Source organism: Rousettus aegyptiacus, unplaced genomic scaffold (assembly GCF_014176215.1).
Source record: "Rousettus aegyptiacus isolate mRouAeg1 unplaced genomic scaffold, mRouAeg1.p scaffold_m13_p_1, whole genome shotgun sequence".
Classification (NCBI taxonomy): Eukaryota; Metazoa; Chordata; class Mammalia; order Chiroptera; family Pteropodidae; genus Rousettus; species Rousettus aegyptiacus.
The window spans coordinates 34,601,881-34,620,596 of NW_023416284.1; the positions used below are offsets into that span (position 1 = coordinate 34,601,881).

At 42.0% G+C, this 18,716-nt stretch overlaps 1 protein-coding gene across 1 annotated transcript; it reads left to right on the forward strand.

Moving 5' to 3' along the window:
• The first annotated feature begins 686 nt into the window (after positions 1–686).
• On the forward strand, positions 687–18,716 carry SHISAL2A (shisa like 2A). The gene is made up of 3 exons (XM_016120452.2): positions 687–868; positions 7,679–7,818; positions 17,959–18,716. Exons 1-3 carry the CDS (start codon positions 687–689, stop codon positions 18,204–18,206), a joined length of 570 nt encoding a protein of 189 aa, XP_015975938.2. The 3' UTR covers positions 18,207–18,716.

The window sequence follows — 18,716 nt, forward strand, 5'->3', positions numbered from 1 at the left end:
GGTCCTCTGCGTTGCTGTGAAGGTAGAGTGTTAGTCATCCCATACTGACCCTACTCTGTGGTCGCTGGTGGGTCGTTTGTCTGCGTCCCGCGCTAGTCTGGAACTGCGCTGTGATTCCCAGCGTCCGGCACAGTGCTTACGACCAGGCTCAGAGCAAGTGTGGAATCCACGCTTCGATTCCCGCCCTGCCATCCTGGACATGTCTCTCTGAGCACCCAGCACCCTCATGCATAAAATGAGAACACAGTGGGGGTCGGTGGGGTAAGTGCGGGCCAGGACCAGCGCCTAGGCGACTCCCGGGGGCACCTCCCTCCTCTCGGCTCCGCGGGTCGCCCCCCGCCCCGCGCCCGCTATCGGGCTCCCGCGCCCGCCCCCTTCCCGCTGCTCTCCACTCCCACCGCTCCTCAGCCCTCCTCCCTACCCTCTCTCTTCTCCGGCCGCGCCCTGTCCGCGTACCTGGTCGTCTCTCTCGGTCCTCGGGGACTCTAGGTCTCTAACCGCTGCGTCTCCGTGCTCCTCGCCTTGTCTTTCTCTGTTCTGTGTGTGTCTCTCTGTCTCTCTGCTTATCTCTGCCTGTCTATCTCTCTGTGTCTTACTAGGGCTCAGTTCTGCCTCTGTTGTCCCTCGCTCGTCCGGCCGCCCGTGCTCCCCTCTCGCCGGCCGTCTGGTGGCCCGAAGTGGCTGCGATGAGCGGCGCCTGCACGAGCTACGTGAGCGCCGAGCAGGAGGTGGTGCGCGGCTTCAGCTGCCCGCGGCCGGGGGGTGAGGCGGCTGCCGTCTTCTGCTGCGGCTTCCGCGACCACAAGTACTGCTGCGACGACCCGCACAGCTTCTTCCCCTACGAGCACAGCTACATGTGGTGGCTCAGGTACCGGCCCTGGCCCTAACCCCACCTAGAACCCCATTCTAGTCTTAGCTTCCTCACCTCACTGTCAACCCAGCCGTGTTCTAAACCCTCAGCCCTCAGCCAAGTGCCCACCCCAACATCAGCACCAGCTCTCACTAATCCTTTAGCTCTTCAGGCCTAATCTCACTCCATCATGGACCAACTCCACCTGCAACTGCTTCTCAGTTCCATTCCCCCATCCTGACCCAAGCTATTATTCAGATCTAAGCTTGAACCCCAACTCTTATCACAAAAAATCTTCACTCTATCCCCACTCCAAGCATCATCCTCCACCACCCTCAACCCAATCCCAAATTACTAACAACCTTCTCCCTGACAGCAAATTCCCATCTTCCAGTGTTCACGGGAAACCCAAACTCCACCCTCATCTAAGTGCTCACCAGAGTCCCCTTCCTAATATCAACAGCAACCTCATCCCTGACTTTACCTCATCCCTACTCCCCAACACTGACCCCAGCCCTTACTCTATTGCCAGCCCTAAGCTCTGTGTCAATCTTCCCTGCAACTCCATCTCAGCTCTCCTTACTCTTCCTGACTCCAAACCTCAGCCTTGAGCCTTAATCCTCGCCTGATGCTACACCCCAACTCAGTGCCAGCCTCAGCCCAGCCTCGACTTTTTCCTTCCCCCTCATATTTAGTCATTCTTTCAGCCACTTCTTACTGAGCACTTAGCTGTACCAGGCCCTGTGGTGGGTGCTGGGGATGTACTCCACTCCCAAGCTGAGGCGGAAGACCAAAGGATCAGAGCTACCTCCAAGTTCACCATGAGACAATGGCATAATGCTGCCTCAGAAACCAGTTTAGGCTATATTAATAGCAATACAATTTGGGTGAATTTCCACTTATAGGACTTCACTATCCCCACTAGTTCAGGGAAGTGGGTAGTTAGGTCAGCACTGACATTTCTGGAACCTAAGTGTGGGGCTGAGCAGGCAGTAGTTTTCAAGCTTTCTCCATCTCCAAAGTCCTTACCCAGAAAGGACCTGACCCTGAGCCTACTCTGGAAAACAGACATCAGCAAAAATGGAGTGGGCCTTCTCATAGACAGTGATTTTCCTGTTCCTGGAGGTATGTGACCAGAGGCTGCATGTCCTCTGGGTGTAAAAGGACAGACAGTCTGTCACTAAAACCTCTCTGAGCTGTTGTCTTTTCATCTAACAAATGGGAAGGATAATAAATCATTGCCCTGATTTCCGACTAGGGCAAGGACCAGATGAGATAAAGAAGTGAAATCAGCTTGGCATATGCCACTGACAATTACGGATATTATCGCTTTTTCTGGATGGCTCAATCCATAATTCTTAAGGATTTTCAGATGGTCAGGTTTTCAGACCCTGCACATTTAGCTGCTATCTGTAACCAAGAGAATTATATTAATTTATTCTCTTGTTCATCCATATTTTCATTCATTCATTATATGTTTTGCTTCGTGCTAGGTGCTATGCTAGGCACTGGGGACACAGAGTGAAATTATTCCCTGCTACTGAGGAGTTCACAGTCCATTGAGAGAAATATGACATGCATCTAACATGTAACAATGGAGTATTTGCTGAAGATCCACTGTGTACTAAGCACTGAGCTGGGTGCTGAAATATGACAGCACTGACCTCCCTTTGAGGTACAGAGACAGTGTGGCACTGGTTAAAACCTGGTCCAAACCTTGGTTTTGCCACTTAATATCTATGTGAATATAGGCAAATTATATCCAAATCTCTTTTTCCATCTTTGAAATGGCAATAGTAATACCTGTCTTATGGAATTGTTATGATGATTAAGTAAAATTACATATGAGAGTGACTAGGACATGTTGTAGATGCTCAATAACAGGAAGTTCCCTTCCCCTGGTTCATAGGTGGGGTAAATGAAGCTCAGAGTACAAAAGTGAATTATCCAAGATCTTCTAGCAATGTCATAGCAGATTGAGATTTAAAGAACATTATTTAGGACCATCTAAGGGCTAGATGCATTCACACATTTGCAACCCTGGCACGTCTTCTCTCCATTTTACAGATGAGAGAACTTGAAAGCTATTAAGTTACTATCAAGATGTGCCCCAAGCCCAGGCTTGTCCTGCTGCACAACTGTCTAAACCTAGCCTGGCTCTTATAACCTGCTCTCCTCCGATCATTTGGGAAAAAATACTCACTGATCTTTTACTGTCCTCTGGGCACTTTGCTAGCCCTTGGGGACACAGAGATGCGTAACCTCCTCAGCACCCAGCCAAGACCCTATCCTCTACTACCACCCTCTTCCCTATATACCCCTTGTAGTTCCTCCAGTTGCCTTGAACACACTTGATGTGCTTTAATGACTTAGATATATGAGGTAGTGGGTTGGATGGATTGAGCTCTGAGGTCACATCACATGTTAGTGTGCTCCTATCCTATGACCCAAGGGCAACTGAAAGGTTCTAGCCTGCAGGGCTGACTCTTCCTCAGTTTGGACATAATGTGGTTCATAAACATCATAGACAATTATACAGTGGAGGAGGGGAACCAAAAGTCCTCAGGATGTCTCAGTGATCAGTGTGCTCCAAGTCCTGAAACAACTCTTCGGGCATGCTGCTATCAGAGCCCCACCACTGCAGGGTAGAGACTTTGTTTTGATCAGGACTCCATTTGGCCCTTTTCATGAAACCAGCCCTTAAAAACATATAAATATCCAGGAAAACACTGTTCCCTTTGATAGTACTCAAGAATTGCTGTCTTTTAAAAGTATGTCTCAAGAAGTGAAGACTCTTATAGAGAAGCAGCTGGTCTCTTATCACTGTCTGATCCACTTTCCACTACCCTCTATCAATAGTTCTGTTTTTGACCAGGATATGAGCCAAAAGGCAGCAGTCCTGCTGGAAGGCAGAATCGATGGTCAGACACTGTGTATATTCACTGTCTCATTTAATCTTTATGGACACCTAGTGAGATAGGAACCTTTATGAATGAAGAAAATGAAGATCAAGAGATAAAGAATTTATCAACTTATATATGACAGAACCAGGATTCAAACTTAGAATTGTCTGACTCAAAAGCCCTAACAAATGTTGGACTACCTCTGCAATCCTTTTCTTGGGGGTCACAGTGGGCTGTCTCTTGCAGAGTCATAAATCTGTGAAATCCTAGTCACGAATACATGAGACTGGATTGAAGAACTAGTGGTTCTTCAATACAATTTCGCACCCAGGACAGGAATCTCTAACTTGATTGAAAGGTGTACTCATCCAGGTGTTTTGTGCAAACTTGTCCAATAATAGGGAACTCACCACATCTTGAGGCAGTACATTCACCATGGGGCAACTCTGACCATTTAAAGTTCGTCTTATACTAAGCACAAATTTTTCCCTCTTGGGGCCTCCCTTGCTCTCTCCCAGTTCCGTCCTAGGAGGCTGGTTCCTCTGTCCCCAGAGAGACCATAAGAAACAGTGCCCACTCCCTGACTGACCCCTAATCTGGAATATATTGCCCCAACATATCCCATACTTCACAAATGACCCTACTTTTAGAGGGCCCTTTTCATTCAGGTGCCTATAGATGTCCTTCATAAAGGGTATGGTCCCAACCTGAGCACAAATCTCCCAGATAAGAGCCTTATAAACAGTGAGTATATCTCGAAAGAGGAAATAATGTTTAATTAAAGTACTTAGAAGAACTAAAATATGCTACATGCTCTATGTGGAGAATGTGGAAAGGAAAAGAGAAATAAAAAAGGAAAGAACTCATGAGAGATCCAGTGTCTTAGCTTGGGTTCCCCCAAAAGACTTAGAGACAAGAATTTCAGGGCAAATAGTTTATATGGAAAGTGATTCTAGAAAACACTGGTAAGGATATGGAACTGAGGATGGGAAAAGGAGCTAAGGATGGTGTTACCAAGCAAGTCACCACCGAGGGTCACCAGAGCTTAAATCTGCTGAACTCTGGAAGTCTGTAGAACCTATATCTCAGAGTCATCCCACTGAAGGGCCAGGGAGCTGGGCATTTACACACCAATTTCTGTCAGTCATTGGTTGTGTGCTGGTGGGAGAAGGGAGGAATTAATTTTCCTGCACTTCTGACCTGCTCACTGTGTAAACAGAGACTGTTCTGGGCCCAAGAAAGCCCTCAGGCAAAGAGATACACACAAATGCTGGCATTTGAAACTCTAGCCAGAATATTTCACAAGACCCAATGGGACACGGACAGGACATCCACAGCCTAAACTACACCCAGAGACCGCCTGTTAGCATTTTGGTATATTTCCATGCAAATGTACATCTGTACAGTTTTATATATATTTATTTATTTGAGTTGGGGTTATGGTATATTTTTATTAGTGTCCTGCTCTCTTCACTTAACATGATCTCATCATAATTTAGCCTTGATCTTAAATATTATTTGAAAACATGTTCCATTCCATTACATTGGATACAGGGGATATCTGATAGTATATTTAGCCATGGGAATGCAGACTCTTCAAAGTTCTAAGGTGTTTCTGTTCAGTGGAAATTAGCCATCAGCTGGTTAGCCATTAGCTAGCTGGCTGGGAGCAAAATCAGGTTCAGGAGGGAAATTGGCAGAAAAGCTGGAGAAGGGGTCTGTGATGTTATGATTTATAAGATATTTGGTCTTCATCCACAGTTCCAGCCTCACGACTCCCAAAACTCTTGGAATTTCCTAAGTTTTGAAAATAATAAAGGTGTCTTTTGTTAGGTTAAGGGAGTGACTTTTGGACACCACCCAAGGGTGAGGCTAGTTGCCAGGAGAAGGAACTTTTGGTGGCCATCTCCTGACATTCTGGAAGGGAAGAAGAGCTGGAGATTGAGTTCCATTGTCTATGGCCAATGACTTAGCCAATCATGACTACACAATGAAACCTCCCTAAAGACTCAAAAAGACAGTTTGTTGGTCCTTTTTTCTTCTTTTTTTTTCTTTTCTTTTTTCTTTTTTTTTTTTTGAGAGCTTCCATGTTGGGGAACCAGAATTTTCCATGTGCCACCAGCTAGTTAGCAAGATCCATAGAAGCTCTTTTTCAAAAAAAAAATTTTAACACCTACAGCACCCAATATTCCTAGTTGGTCTCCCATCCAAGTACTAACCAGGCTGGATCATGCTTCGCTTCCAAGATCAGATGAGATCGGGGGCACATTCAGGGTGGTATGGCCGTAGACTGAAGCTCTTTTGTTTAGGACCTCACCCAATGCACCTCAGCATCTGGCTATTGATTTGTATCCTTTAATATCCTTTATAATAAATCAATAGTCTAGTGAGTAAATGTTTTTTCTTGAGTTCTGTGAGACTCTCTAGCAAATTAATTGAACCCAAGGAGGGGATCATTGGAACCTCCACTCTATAGCTAGTTAGTCAGAAGCACAGGTAAGACCCTGGGCTTGTAGCTGGTATCTGAAGTGTGTGTGTGTGTGTGTGTGTGTGTGTGTGTGTGTGTGTGTGTGTGTGTGAGGGGGTGGGCAGTCTTGTAGAAATGAAGCCATACCTGTGGAATATGATTCTATCTTGGGTAGATTGTGTCCGAATTGAGTTGAATTCTGCTGGGACAGAGAATTGCTTGTTGATGTGGGGAAATCTCCACATACACCTTGGAACTGGGTCTGGAAATCCTTTTCAGAGTCGTAGGTAGTAAGGGCACATAAATAAAGCCTGGTGCCTACCTATCTCCTACCTTGGGAGAACATCTCATAGTACCTGACATACGGTAGGCACTAAACAGTATTGACTAACTGCCTACTATGTGCCAGGGCTTGTACAAGGGGAGGACAAAGCCAATTTAAACATGGTCTGAGTCTGCCTTCAAGGAACATAGCAGTGATATTTTGAACAAGAATATGACATATATCATTCCTCTTCAATACCACCTGTGAGGAGCTGTGTTTTGATCATTCTCACTTTTCAGACAAAGAAACAGAGGCTCAGAAGGTTAAACAGCATCATCAAGATCTCAAAGTTAGTTATAGAACTGATCCTAACCAAGGTAGGTCTAGTTCCAAAGCTCTATGCTATTTTCCTACCACATAGGGTTGCCTGACCCAATAGGAAGTGCTAAAGACCCTGAGGAAAGTGTTCTGAGTGGATTAGCCTGGCATGGGGGAAGAAAGGAGAGAGAAAGATGACCAAGGAAAGCCTTATTGAGAAGAAGACATTTGAGATGGGCTTTGGTAACAGGTAAAATTCCAGTGTGGGGGAGATAATGGAGAAGGATCATGTGAAACAGGAAAGATAGTGGCCCCCAAATGAACTAGGAGGTAATTGTCTAGAGACTAAGTCACCAAGGTCTGACTTGAGGCAGAGGCAGTGAGTTTGGAGATTGAGGGGACCAGTGGCTGGGAGGTATTCTAGATGTGGAGTCCATCTGGTATGATGACCTACTGGAGAGTGGCATAGAAATGTCCTTGAGGCTGGAAGGACAGATGATTTTTAACTATGTGTCTTGATTTTTGAGAAACAGCAATGTGGATACAGCTCTTTAAAATCATCTCCACTCCCTGAGGTGGGAACAGGTTGGGGAAAGTAGGGAGGGATGGAGGGGAGAAGTAAGGGAACACATACCAAGTCCCACTACATAGTGGCACTGAGGCATGTCATGTTATGTATGTGAGGAGTACTTGGCATAGAGTTGATACTCTTTCCTATGCTTAGACACAGGAAGTCTGTTCAAGACTAGTAGAAACAGAACAAAAGTTGAAGCTGGCTGATTCCTATAACACCTATAATGCTTCTCCTATAACCTGCTGCCTCCTAAGTCCCTTCCTAACACTCAGCCCCTCTATCTATGGTCTTCTTTTCCCAGTATTGGTGCTCTTGTGGGCCTGTCCATAGCAGCAGTGGTCCTCCTGGCCTTCATTGTCACCGCCTGTGTGCTTTGTTACCTGTTCATCAGCTCAAAGCCCCACACAAAGTTGGACCCAGGCTTAAGCTTACAGACTGCAGGTAAGAAAGAGGCCACATGATTTTTTTTGTATTGAACAGACTGGCGTTTTTACAGAGGGGAGATATGTAAAAATGATGTTTGAAACATTTGCCTCACAAAGTGTTCCTGGAATATTCAGAAAGAGCAGCACATTTTCCAGGACATTCATGATTTGTACACTTCCATCCTAAACTCTCCATGTGCTCACTGTTTACCAAAATAATTAGATATAGTCAGTATTCTACTGGTTACACAAAGATTTCTCCATCTTGTGGTTTTTCTAAGACAACATTAAGTCTAGCCTTAGAATATGCAAATATTACCCCCCACAAAAAACAATAAGAAAAATTTACTGTTCACCAAATTCAATTTATTTAGAAACTAAATAGAAGTATTTTTTTGCACTCTGATGTTCTGGACTACTCATTTCTTCATTAGCACGGGCCACCTAGAGCTTCTCTACAGGGCTAAAAAAAAAGTGTTGTTTTTACACAAATCTTTATCATACACATTTTGACAACCTCTGCAAAGTATTGTGAAAGATATAAGTCCCTATTGGCAAAAGATCTTTCAGTACAGTTTGGTAGCCAACACTCGAAATGGGTATTATCTCCATTTTAGAAATGAAAAAATCAAGGCTGAGAGAGATTAGGTGACATTCTCAATGTATTACAGGTAATAAATGGTAAAGCTGAAATCCAGCCCATGTCTTTCTGCCTTTAGTCATGCTCTCTCTTTCTTTGGTTCACCACACTGGATCTGTGCAGGTATGTCATTAAGTATAAAATAGTTTGATATCAATGTAAGGAGGGTTTCAAAAAGGAGAGGATACTTGATTTAGTGTTGGGTTAGTGAAGGAGTTGGTTAGGCAAAATAGAGGAGAAAAGGCATTCCAGGATAGAGAAAATAATGGGTAAAGGTGTGTGGGCAGGACTGAGTGAGACTTATGCAGTGAAAAGGTCATTCACTTTAGGGTACCATAGGGAGTAAGTCTAGACTGTACAGGGGAGGAATTAAGCTAAGCAGAAGAAGCAAGGATGGCAAACATCAAGGAGGGAGAAGGGACTGGGTGGTTAATAGCTAAGAATCAGAGAAAGACAAGAGGGCTGTAAAATTTATAAAAAAAATAATTTTTTAACTTAACAACAAGCTTGTGCAACAAACAACAGCACAGGCACCCTACTCAGATCCTAATGACTCCCGCTGTGGCTGAGCAGTGAAAAGCAGGAGGGACGGCTTTTGAGGATGGAAGAACTTATCTGGCTCCCCTTGGAGTCAGGAAGACTTCTGAGTCAGTGGTAGGAGAATAGAAAGAAAGCCTGAAGGAGAAAAGACCCAGCCTTAGGGAGACCAAAGACAACCCAAGCTTCAACTTTTAGAGAAAAATCATAAAAGTTAATAAAAGGGAAAAAAGAACCTGATAATCCAGTGAGATATGGCAAGTATATGGATAGGAGGAAGGCTTAATATCAAAGACATATCGGCTCTTTCTAAATTAATCTATAAATGAATTAAAAATCCCAACAAAAGATTTCATGCATTTTGTAGAATAATTCTCAATTAATCTAGAAGAGCAAAGGTACAAGAGGGAACAAAACAATTTTGGAAAAGAAAGAAGAGGAGGGTCTTCTTCTATCAGATAATAGGACATTTTAAGAAATTGTCAGTTTGATATTGGCACAGCAATTGACAGAAAGAATTGGGCAATACAGTGTCCTCAACTGGGTGTGCATTTGCTCCCCAAGGACAATGGCAATGTCTGGAGACATTTTTGGTTGTCATAATTGGGTGAGGAGTGCTACTGGTATCTTTTGGTAGAGGTCAGGGATGCTATTAAACATCCTACAATACAGAGGACAGCACTCCACAAGTAAGAATTATCCAACCCAAAATGTCAATAGTAATGATGTTGGAAAACCTTGAAATAGAGAGTTCGGAAACAGACTACTTAAAATATAAGAATTTGAATAAAACATTTAATTTTAAAAAATAAGGGTAAAATGGCAAATTCACCTACATAAAATGCAAATAGACATCAAATACAAATAATACAAAATATGTTATACATAAAGTTAAAAAACAAGTGATGGATTGCAAAGATATTATAAATGTAAGTACACACATACAGGCAATCCTCATTATTTGCAGATTCAATATTTGAGAATTTGCCTTCCTGCTAAAATGTATTTGAAACCTCAAAATCAATACTCACAGTGTTTTCAAGGTCATTTGTGAATGTGAACATGCACGGAGCAGCAAAAAATTCGAGTCGTCCCATCACACACATTCCTAGCTGAGGTTGAACAAGGCCGTGCTCTGCCTTCTTTCAGCTCTCATGCAGTAAACAAGTATCCTTTTCATGGTATACTGAGTGCCATGTTTTTGCATTTTTATGATTTTTGTTGGTGATTTCACTGTTGGAAATGGCCCTCCAATGTAGTGGAAGTGCTGTCTAGTGTTCCTAAACACACAAAAAAAGGCTGTCATGTGCCTTATGGAGAAAATACATGTGTTAGACAAACTTTGTTCAGGCAGAAGTTATAGTGCTGTTGGCCATTAGTGAATGAATAATATTAAATCAGTTATCTTTAAACAGAAACATACACAAAACAAAGTTATGTATTGATCTGTCGACAAAAGTGTTGTGACTATAGGCTCACAGGCACCTAACTTTTAACAATTACATTGGCAAAAATCCAAAAGTGGATCACATTAATAGTGAGAAGTTTGGGTGGGAAGAATGGATACTCCCACATACTGGTAAGGGTATAAATTCGTACCACTATTTTGGAAAGCAATTTGTCAATATCTGTTTACATTAAAAATGTACACCCTATAACTCAGTAATTCCACTTCTAATTATCTGCCTTAGATAAATAGTTACACTAGAAGAAGACGTATTAAGATGGATAGCTTGTCATATTGGAAACAAATTAAATGTGTGCCAGGAGAGGAATAATGAAATACGATACCGCAGTTAAAAGGAATAAACTATGTAGAAATAGACCATTTCATTTGCTCTTCATAATAACTGGGAAGGGTATAGAACTTATTACTATCCATTTTAAAGATGAGGAAACTGAGGCCCAAGTTACCTGGTGAGTGAATGACAGAGCCAACTCTATCTCCACTATCCTTCCACTCCTTATTCCCTGTGCTATGAAAGGGAAGTCCATACTATGTGCCATACATCATTTGAAACTTTACATGCACTTTCTCACCTAATTTTCTTTTCCTAACAACCCAAGCAAGGTAAGTATTATTATCACCCATTTTACAGATGTGAAAACCAGGTCTTAGAGAGGTTAGGTGACTTACCCAAGGCCTTGGTCACAGTTTGTAAATTGTGGAGCTGGAACTCAAATGTATGTGTTTTTGTGCCTCCAAAGTCCTAGTCTACTTTCCTCACCAGGCTGGGTCTATGGTGCGCTCCTCCTTGTGTCCAGTCCCCTTCATTTCTTCCCACCCTATCTCCCCACCAGCCTTTCTGAATCAAAAAGAATACAGTTTATCCCTTGGCCCTATGAGTGAAAACCATCCTCCTACTCTATACTACTCAGCCACTAACTGGATTATTCAGTCATCAGGGTTTGACACAGCTTGTGTTCTTGCTTTTTGCTTTTTATTTTCAAGATAGAAAATGGATTTCCCAACCTTTTACTAAATGATAGCTTTCAACTCGCTCTGTCTTTTGCCCAGATGCAGCCCTTAGTCCCTCCCTTTCTTTTCCATTAAGTGCTGTCCTCTCCTTCTCAGAAGCCTCTTGTTCCTCCTTCTGCATCTGAGATAATTTACAAGCTCACTATCTTACATTCATCAGAGCTTTACTCTTTACACAGACTTTTATTTTTGTTTGCTGTCTCCCTCTCCAGGAGGACATGTAGAGAGATCATTAGCCTCATTTTATGGCAGAGGAAACCAAGTCTCAGCCAAGGGATGTAAACTGGCCAAGTCTACGCAGCTAGCAGGCACACATTGCTGGGATAGCACCTCTAATCTTCTAAACTCTAAAGCCTATGACCAGTGCACTGTACCTCAGGGTCCTAATCTCTGAGTGTGCAGACAAGGGCGGGATGCAGAGTGCCTTGGCAAGAGAGCAGAGTGGAATTCGAACAGTTTCTGAAAACAGGCTCCTTCTGCTGCCCAGGCATTCTGTACTGTCGCATCACCCCCTCCCCATCCCCCAAACTTGGGATGCAACAAAGGCCATAACTCTGGTGCTTTGTGAGGAATTAGCTTAATCAGAAGAGTGACCAAGTTCCTGCTATCGTGCTAGATGCTATGCTAAGGACTTTAAACATATTATCCCATTCAACCTGCTCAACTCCTCTGCCAGGTGGTTATTATTGCCCCTGTTTTGCAGATGAGGTGAATGAGGTTAAGTGTGGAATTGATATTCCAACCTGGGTATGTTTAATAAGAGACCAAAAAAAATTAGGGAAAACATGAAAGAGTTCAATTTTCATCCTCTTCTGAAAAGTGTTGGTGAGGAAATCATTTATCAGCCATTCTCATTGACTTAAGTGGCACCTAGAAATCAAGTCTGATACTCTCAATGTACAGATGGGGAGCTGAGGCTCAGAAAGGGACAGTCATGTGCCCAACATCACCCAGACAACTGGCCAAGCCTTTGTTGCCTAGGCCACAGATCATTCCTTGCAGCGGCCCCTCTCACCTTCCAGAGATGGTTCAGTTGCCTCAGAGCCAACTGCTTTTTAATTAACCACACTTGGTATCTGACCCAAACAAGCTTCAGTGACGGGTCAGTCTTATCTCATTTCCAAGCAAAGAGAGGATCTGAGAACTCATCTCCTGGCTGGTCACCACGGGCTTGTCCCAATTCAAGGTTGAGGACCCCAGACAATGGGGGGACTGGCCACAGAAGTCCATGGAAAAAGGTGGGAAGGTACAACCCTGGTCTGGGACATCAGAGAGCCTGGTTCTAATTTTGGCTTTTCATTCTCATTGTGTGGTCTTAGGCAAGACACTTCTGTCTGGGCCTCAATTTACTCTGTAAAATGTATACAGTAATATCTACTAAGAAAGTTGTAAAAACTAGAGGTGATTCTTACATAGAAGCTAATTAGTTTCTGACACATAGTAGGCTTTTAACGATTATTAGCTCTCATTTTTATTATTATTAGGCACTTAGATTTTTACATGTTGGTCTCTTCAAAGAGTCTGTTGCTATCTCAAAGATAGAATCTATGTCTTACATGCCTTTTGTTTCCCCAGGACCTAGCCTAGTTCCTTACCTATACTAAGGGTATGCTTGTTCTGTGTTAAGTGTCCAAGATTTGGAATCAAGCAGAATGAAAAGTGATTTCTAGATCTAATACATAATAGCTGTGTCCATACTGACTTTCTCTGTCTGGGCCTCAATTATTTCTCTATAACATGGAATAATAATACCCACCTCAGACTGTTGTTTGGAGAATCAGTTCAGATTGTTGTACCAGCACATTTTAGCCAAACATGAATCTTATCTTAACTGCTCTGCTGTTCAGAGCTCCACATTTTAAGAGGGACTATGATCAATCAGAAGGTGATGAGAGGCTGCTTGGTCTGGGAATATCAGCTGAAGAGCTGGGGACATTTGGCCTTGGACAAAGGAGTCTGGGGCCTGAGATCTCTATAAGGCTGTCTTAGAGCATGAGGAGGAGACATTTTGTGAGAAGCCAGAGAAAAGAGCTGGGATCGGTGCGGGGAGCCATAGGAAACAGATAGTGATTCAAAAAAGGTAGACCTTTCTTAGGTAGACCTGGCATACTCTTGTAAAGAATACCCTCATCATTCTGGGCTATTTGGTTAGTTAATTTATAACTCTTGATTAAAGAAAAGAAAAAGCACCCCCAAGCCTCGAAGGTAATCAGGGAAAGGCTGAATGTGGGATTCGGCTAAGGGGGTTCTCACATTGAATAGAAGGTTGAACTAAACACCTATACCCAATAAAATGCAAGCTTAAATAAATAAAAATCCCAAGGAATGTACAAAACACACACAGAGACACACAAAACAACCTCCTAGAACCAATAAGTGCATTTAGTAAGGTCATAGTACATAAGGTCAGAACCAAACATCAATTGTATTCATACATATATTAGCAACAAACAATTGGAGACCACAATTGAAAACACAATATCATTTATAGTCATTCCCCTCAAAATGAAATAATCACATATCTGACATAGTATGAAACTAATAAAACATGTATAGGATCTATATAATAAAAACTACAAAATGCTGATGAAAGACATCAAAGATCTAAATAAATGGAGAGATATACCATATTTATGAATTGGAAGATTCAACATAGTATAGATAAAAATTGCAGCAGTTCTTTTGTATATACAGACAAACTGATTCTAAGATTTATATGGAAAGACAAAGGAAATAGCTAAAATAATGTTGAAAAGGATTAATAAAGTTGGAGGAAATCACACCACTTAGTAAGATTTTAAGACTTACTACATATCAGCAGTAATTAGGACAGTATGGTATTGGAGGAGGGACAAACACATAGATCAAGACAGAGCCCAGAGATGGACCTACATCCTAAGTATGTCCAATAGTTTTTTGACAAAGGTGCAAAAGCAATTCAGTGGGAGAAGAAGAGTCTTTTCATTAAGTGATGTTGAAACAACCAGACTTCTATTGGTAAAAAAAAAAAAAAATGTTTACTTAAACCTCACGCCTTAAGCCTTATACAAAAATTAACTCACAATAAATCATAGATCTATATGACTTACCTTTCCAAAACTTTTAGAAGAAAACAAGAGAAAATCTTCATATCCTGGAGTTTGGCAAAGTCTTAGAAAAGGCACCAAAAGCACAACTCGCTTAAATAAAAAAAATTGGTCACTGGTCTTCATCAAAATTCAAAACGTTTGTGGTGCTAAATACCCTATTAAAAGGATGAAAAGTGAATCCCATTACTGGGCAATAATCACATATCAGATAAAGGACTTTTATCTAGATTATATAAAGAATCTCAAAACTCTACATTAAAAAAAAACTTATCCCATAAGAATATGAATAAAAGACTTAGAAACTTCACTGAAGAGGATATACAGATAACGAGTAAGCATTATATGAAAATATGTTTCACCTTTTTTAGCCATTAAGGAAATGAACAATAAAGCTACAATGAAGACCACTTCACACCTATCAGAATACTAAAGTAAAAACACTGACAATACCAAATGAGGAGTGGAGCAACTGGATCTCATACCTTGCTGGTAGGAATGTAAAATTGTACAGCCACTTTGGAAGACAGTTTGATGTTTTCATAAAGTTAAACAAACACTATATTTATTAGTTTCCTATGGCCACTGTAACAAATTACCACAAATTTGGTAGCTTAACATAATTTTTCCTCTCACATCTCTGGGATTCAGAAGTTCAAAATTAGTTTTGCTGGGCCAAAATCAAAGGCTCCAGAGAAGAATCTGTTCCTTGCCTGTTTTTCTGGTGACTGTCAGCATTCCTTTGCTTGTAGCTGCAATCACTCTAATTTCTGCCTCTGTCTTCATATAACTGTGTGTGTCTATATCTCACTCTGCCTTTTTCTTATAAGGGCACTTCCGATGGCACTTAGGGCCTATCTAGATAACTCAAGATAATCTCTTCATCTCAAAAGTTTTTAATTTAATCACACCTGCAAAAACTTTACCATATAAAGTAACACTGACAGAGATTAGGACCTGATATCTTTGAAGGCCACCATTCAGCCCACTACACCATTACAAATCAGCAACACACTCATAGGTATTTATCCTAGAGAAACGAAAATGTATGACTGCACAAAAACCTATACACAAATGTTCATAGCTGCTTTATTTGTAATAAGCAAAAACTGGAAACAACCCAAATGTCCTTCAGTGGGCAAACAGTACAATCATACAATGGAATAGATGCAGCCACGAAAAGGAATGGACTATCCATATACATAACTGGAATGGATCTCAAGGGTATTATGCAGAATGGAAAAAAGCCAGTCTCAAAAGGTTGTATACTGTATAATTACATTTACATAACACTTCTGAAGTGACGAAATTATAGTAATGGATAATGAATTAGTGCTTACCAGGGATTAGGTTTAGGAGGAAGGTCAGAAAGTCTAAATGACTGTAAATGAGTAGCATGAGTTTCTTTGTGGTGATAACCATTATTTATCCTGATTGTAGCAGTGGTTACATAACTCTGCACATGTGATAAATTTTCATACTACTATATGCAAAAAAAGTTCATATAAAAACTGGTAAAATTAAATATGATTAGTAGTAGTTTACTTAATAGTATCATATCAATGTCAATCTCCTAGTTTTGAAATTGTTATGGTTATGTAAAAGATATTATTAATGGGAAAAGCTAGGTGGAGAATACACTAGAACTCTTTATTTCTGTTAATTCGTGTGAGCCTTAAATTGTTTAAAAATAGAAAGTTAAAAACAACAACAAAAAAGAAATGTATTGACTCTGTAGGTAAGAAGTCCAAACATAGGGGTGGGCTTTAGGCATGGTTTGAGTAGAAGTTCACAATGTTCTCAGGCTTGCGACTCCATCCTGAGAGTCTCTCAAGTCTGCCCTATATTTGTATTGACTTTCTCCTCAGGCTGACTTTTCTCATGGTAGTAAATTGGCTGCAGTCCCTGGGATTACATGCTTTTTCTTCCCTTCCAGCCAAGAAGAGAAAGAGGGAGCTCCTCTTTCTACAAGAGGGAGAGTGGGGAGAGGCATGAGCTCTACTCTGATTGGACCACCGTAGGTCATGTGCCCACCGCTATCCAGTGCTATGCTCAGATCAATCAGGCCCCACTCCTATGGCTAGAGTGGGGCCAATTCCACTCAAAAATAATTGCTACCACCAGGTGGAGAAGGGGTAGAATGGAATTGGGTAGCCAACTCCAATACCCAGTACGACTTCCTTCTTGATAGTCACTCTTCCCTTGGTTTCAGAGGCACCTTTCTTACTAGATATCCTCCATCAATAAGTCTTAAAGCATAAGAGTCTAGACAGGGAATGTATAAAATGTCATTCTAGAAGAAACAGCACAAGCAAAGACCCAGAGATGTGAAGGAATGGACTCATTTTATGGAATAATGAAAATTCTGGTATGGCAAAGCATAGAATTTATGAGGAAAGAGTGGTTAGTAATGAAGCTGAAAATATGGGACCAGTATGCGAAGAGCCTTGAATACCACCTCAAGTATTATAGGCAATGGGAAGACATTGAAGGCTTTTGAAAAAGGATAGCATACAGACTCACTTGAAGTTAGAAAGGTCTCTAGCTACTGCCTGGAGGATAAACTAGAAGCGCCTGACTGGGGACTGTTCCAGTGCTCTGGCCAGAAGAAGGTGAAAGCCTAACAGAGGGTGGTGGTTTTGAGGATGGAGTGAAATGACTGAATATGGTAGATGGTGGAATCAGCAGGACTTGGTGAACTGTTTGGCTTTGCAAAGGGATTGGAAGAGAAGGTGTGAGAGATGACTCACATTTCTGGCTTGAACACTTGATATACTTTTTATCCAAAAAGGCATTAATGCTCTATTGTGTCAAATGCTGATAAGTCAAGGGAGATACGGATTTATAAGTGACCATGGGATTTAATGACAAAGTATTTTAAGATTGGTTTGTAAATTGCAAGTAATTTGTAGCAGAATAAATCATGGATGGGAAGTAGAGATTAATAAAGCCAGGTGAGCCTTCTTTCAAACTCAGATTTAAGAAGAAAGGATAAAGCAGTAAATAAAGAAAATCATGGAATCTGTTTTTAAAGAAAATAATGTATGTTTTTAAAATATCCAGCACTTCTCTGAATACTGGCTATGTAGTAAGCCCATATCCTCATCTGTAAAATGAGTTTTTAATAGTACTTACTTCATGGGTTTATGGTGGGAGTCATCTTCATATTGCCTAACAATTGTTTATTGTCTGCTTCCTTTACTAAACTTTAAATTCATTAGAAACACTGACAGCTCCTAGTGCATAATGTGGTATATCATTAATAAGTATTTGTTACACGAATGGTGTCTTAAGACTCTGAGCTCAGTCTCACCCAAGGTAAGAACTCAGGGAAGTTAACTAGGGCGTGTAAGCCTGGTGGGGTGAAAGGGGATGCAGGAGAAAACCCCATGCCCTCAGCTTGCTGTTTTCCAGACCCTGAGGAGGTGCCCCCTGATCGCCAAGGTGGAAATACAGGCAATTTGGTGGAAGTGCCAAGAGTGAGCCCTCTAGGGCAGAATCACCCCTTCCTGAATCCACGGCTGGACTGCAAGGAGCAGGCTGTGGACCCCAAATGCCTCCTCCAGCACTGCTTCATGACCACGGTGACCACCAGTGATATTCCGGGCAGCCCTGAGGAGGCCCCTGTCCCCAATCTAAGCCCAGGTGGACCAGCCCTATAAATCCAATAAATGTCTCTATACCATCCTCTTTTGGAGTCTCTTTTCAGTGAAAGGATTGGGTAGGATGATCAAAGGGGACTTTGGTGCCTAGCTGGATAAATGAGGACTTTTCCCAGCAAACCCACTCAATTCCTGTTGTGGACCTAGCTATTTTGCTCTGCATAGCCCACCGTGGGGCAAAGGGAATTTGGACATGGACCTCAGGTAAAATGGTTGGTAACAACTCCTTGCCATTAGGGAGAAACCTGAGGCCTGTGTAAGCTCAGAGTAGCCCCTCACCTAACCAGGGGAGTCAGAGAACCCTGACCCTCATGAAAAGGGTCTTCCTGCCACAGAGCAGATATACTTAGGATCTCATGGAAGATAACCGGGACCCAGAGGCAGGTGACTCATGCCTCTTCAGCACCTCTACCCCACTCTTAGAGTGAACACCTTGCCAAGGATCAGAATGAGAGGGAATGTAGAGTACATAGGATCCAATCATGCTTAATATCATTCAATTTCTTAGAT

Coding starts and splice junctions, on each gene's coding strand:
- SHISAL2A (XM_016120452.2), top strand. CDS start 687: ATGAGCGGCGCCTGCACGAGCTACGTGAGCGCCGAGCAGGAGGTGGTG. Junction 869..7,678: donor AGCTACATGTGGTGGCTCAG/GTACCGGCCCTG, acceptor TTCTTTTCCCAG/TATTGGTGCTCTTGTGGGCC. Junction 7,819..17,958: donor CTTAAGCTTACAGACTGCAG/GTAAGAAAGAGG, acceptor GCTGTTTTCCAG/ACCCTGAGGAGGTGCCCCCT.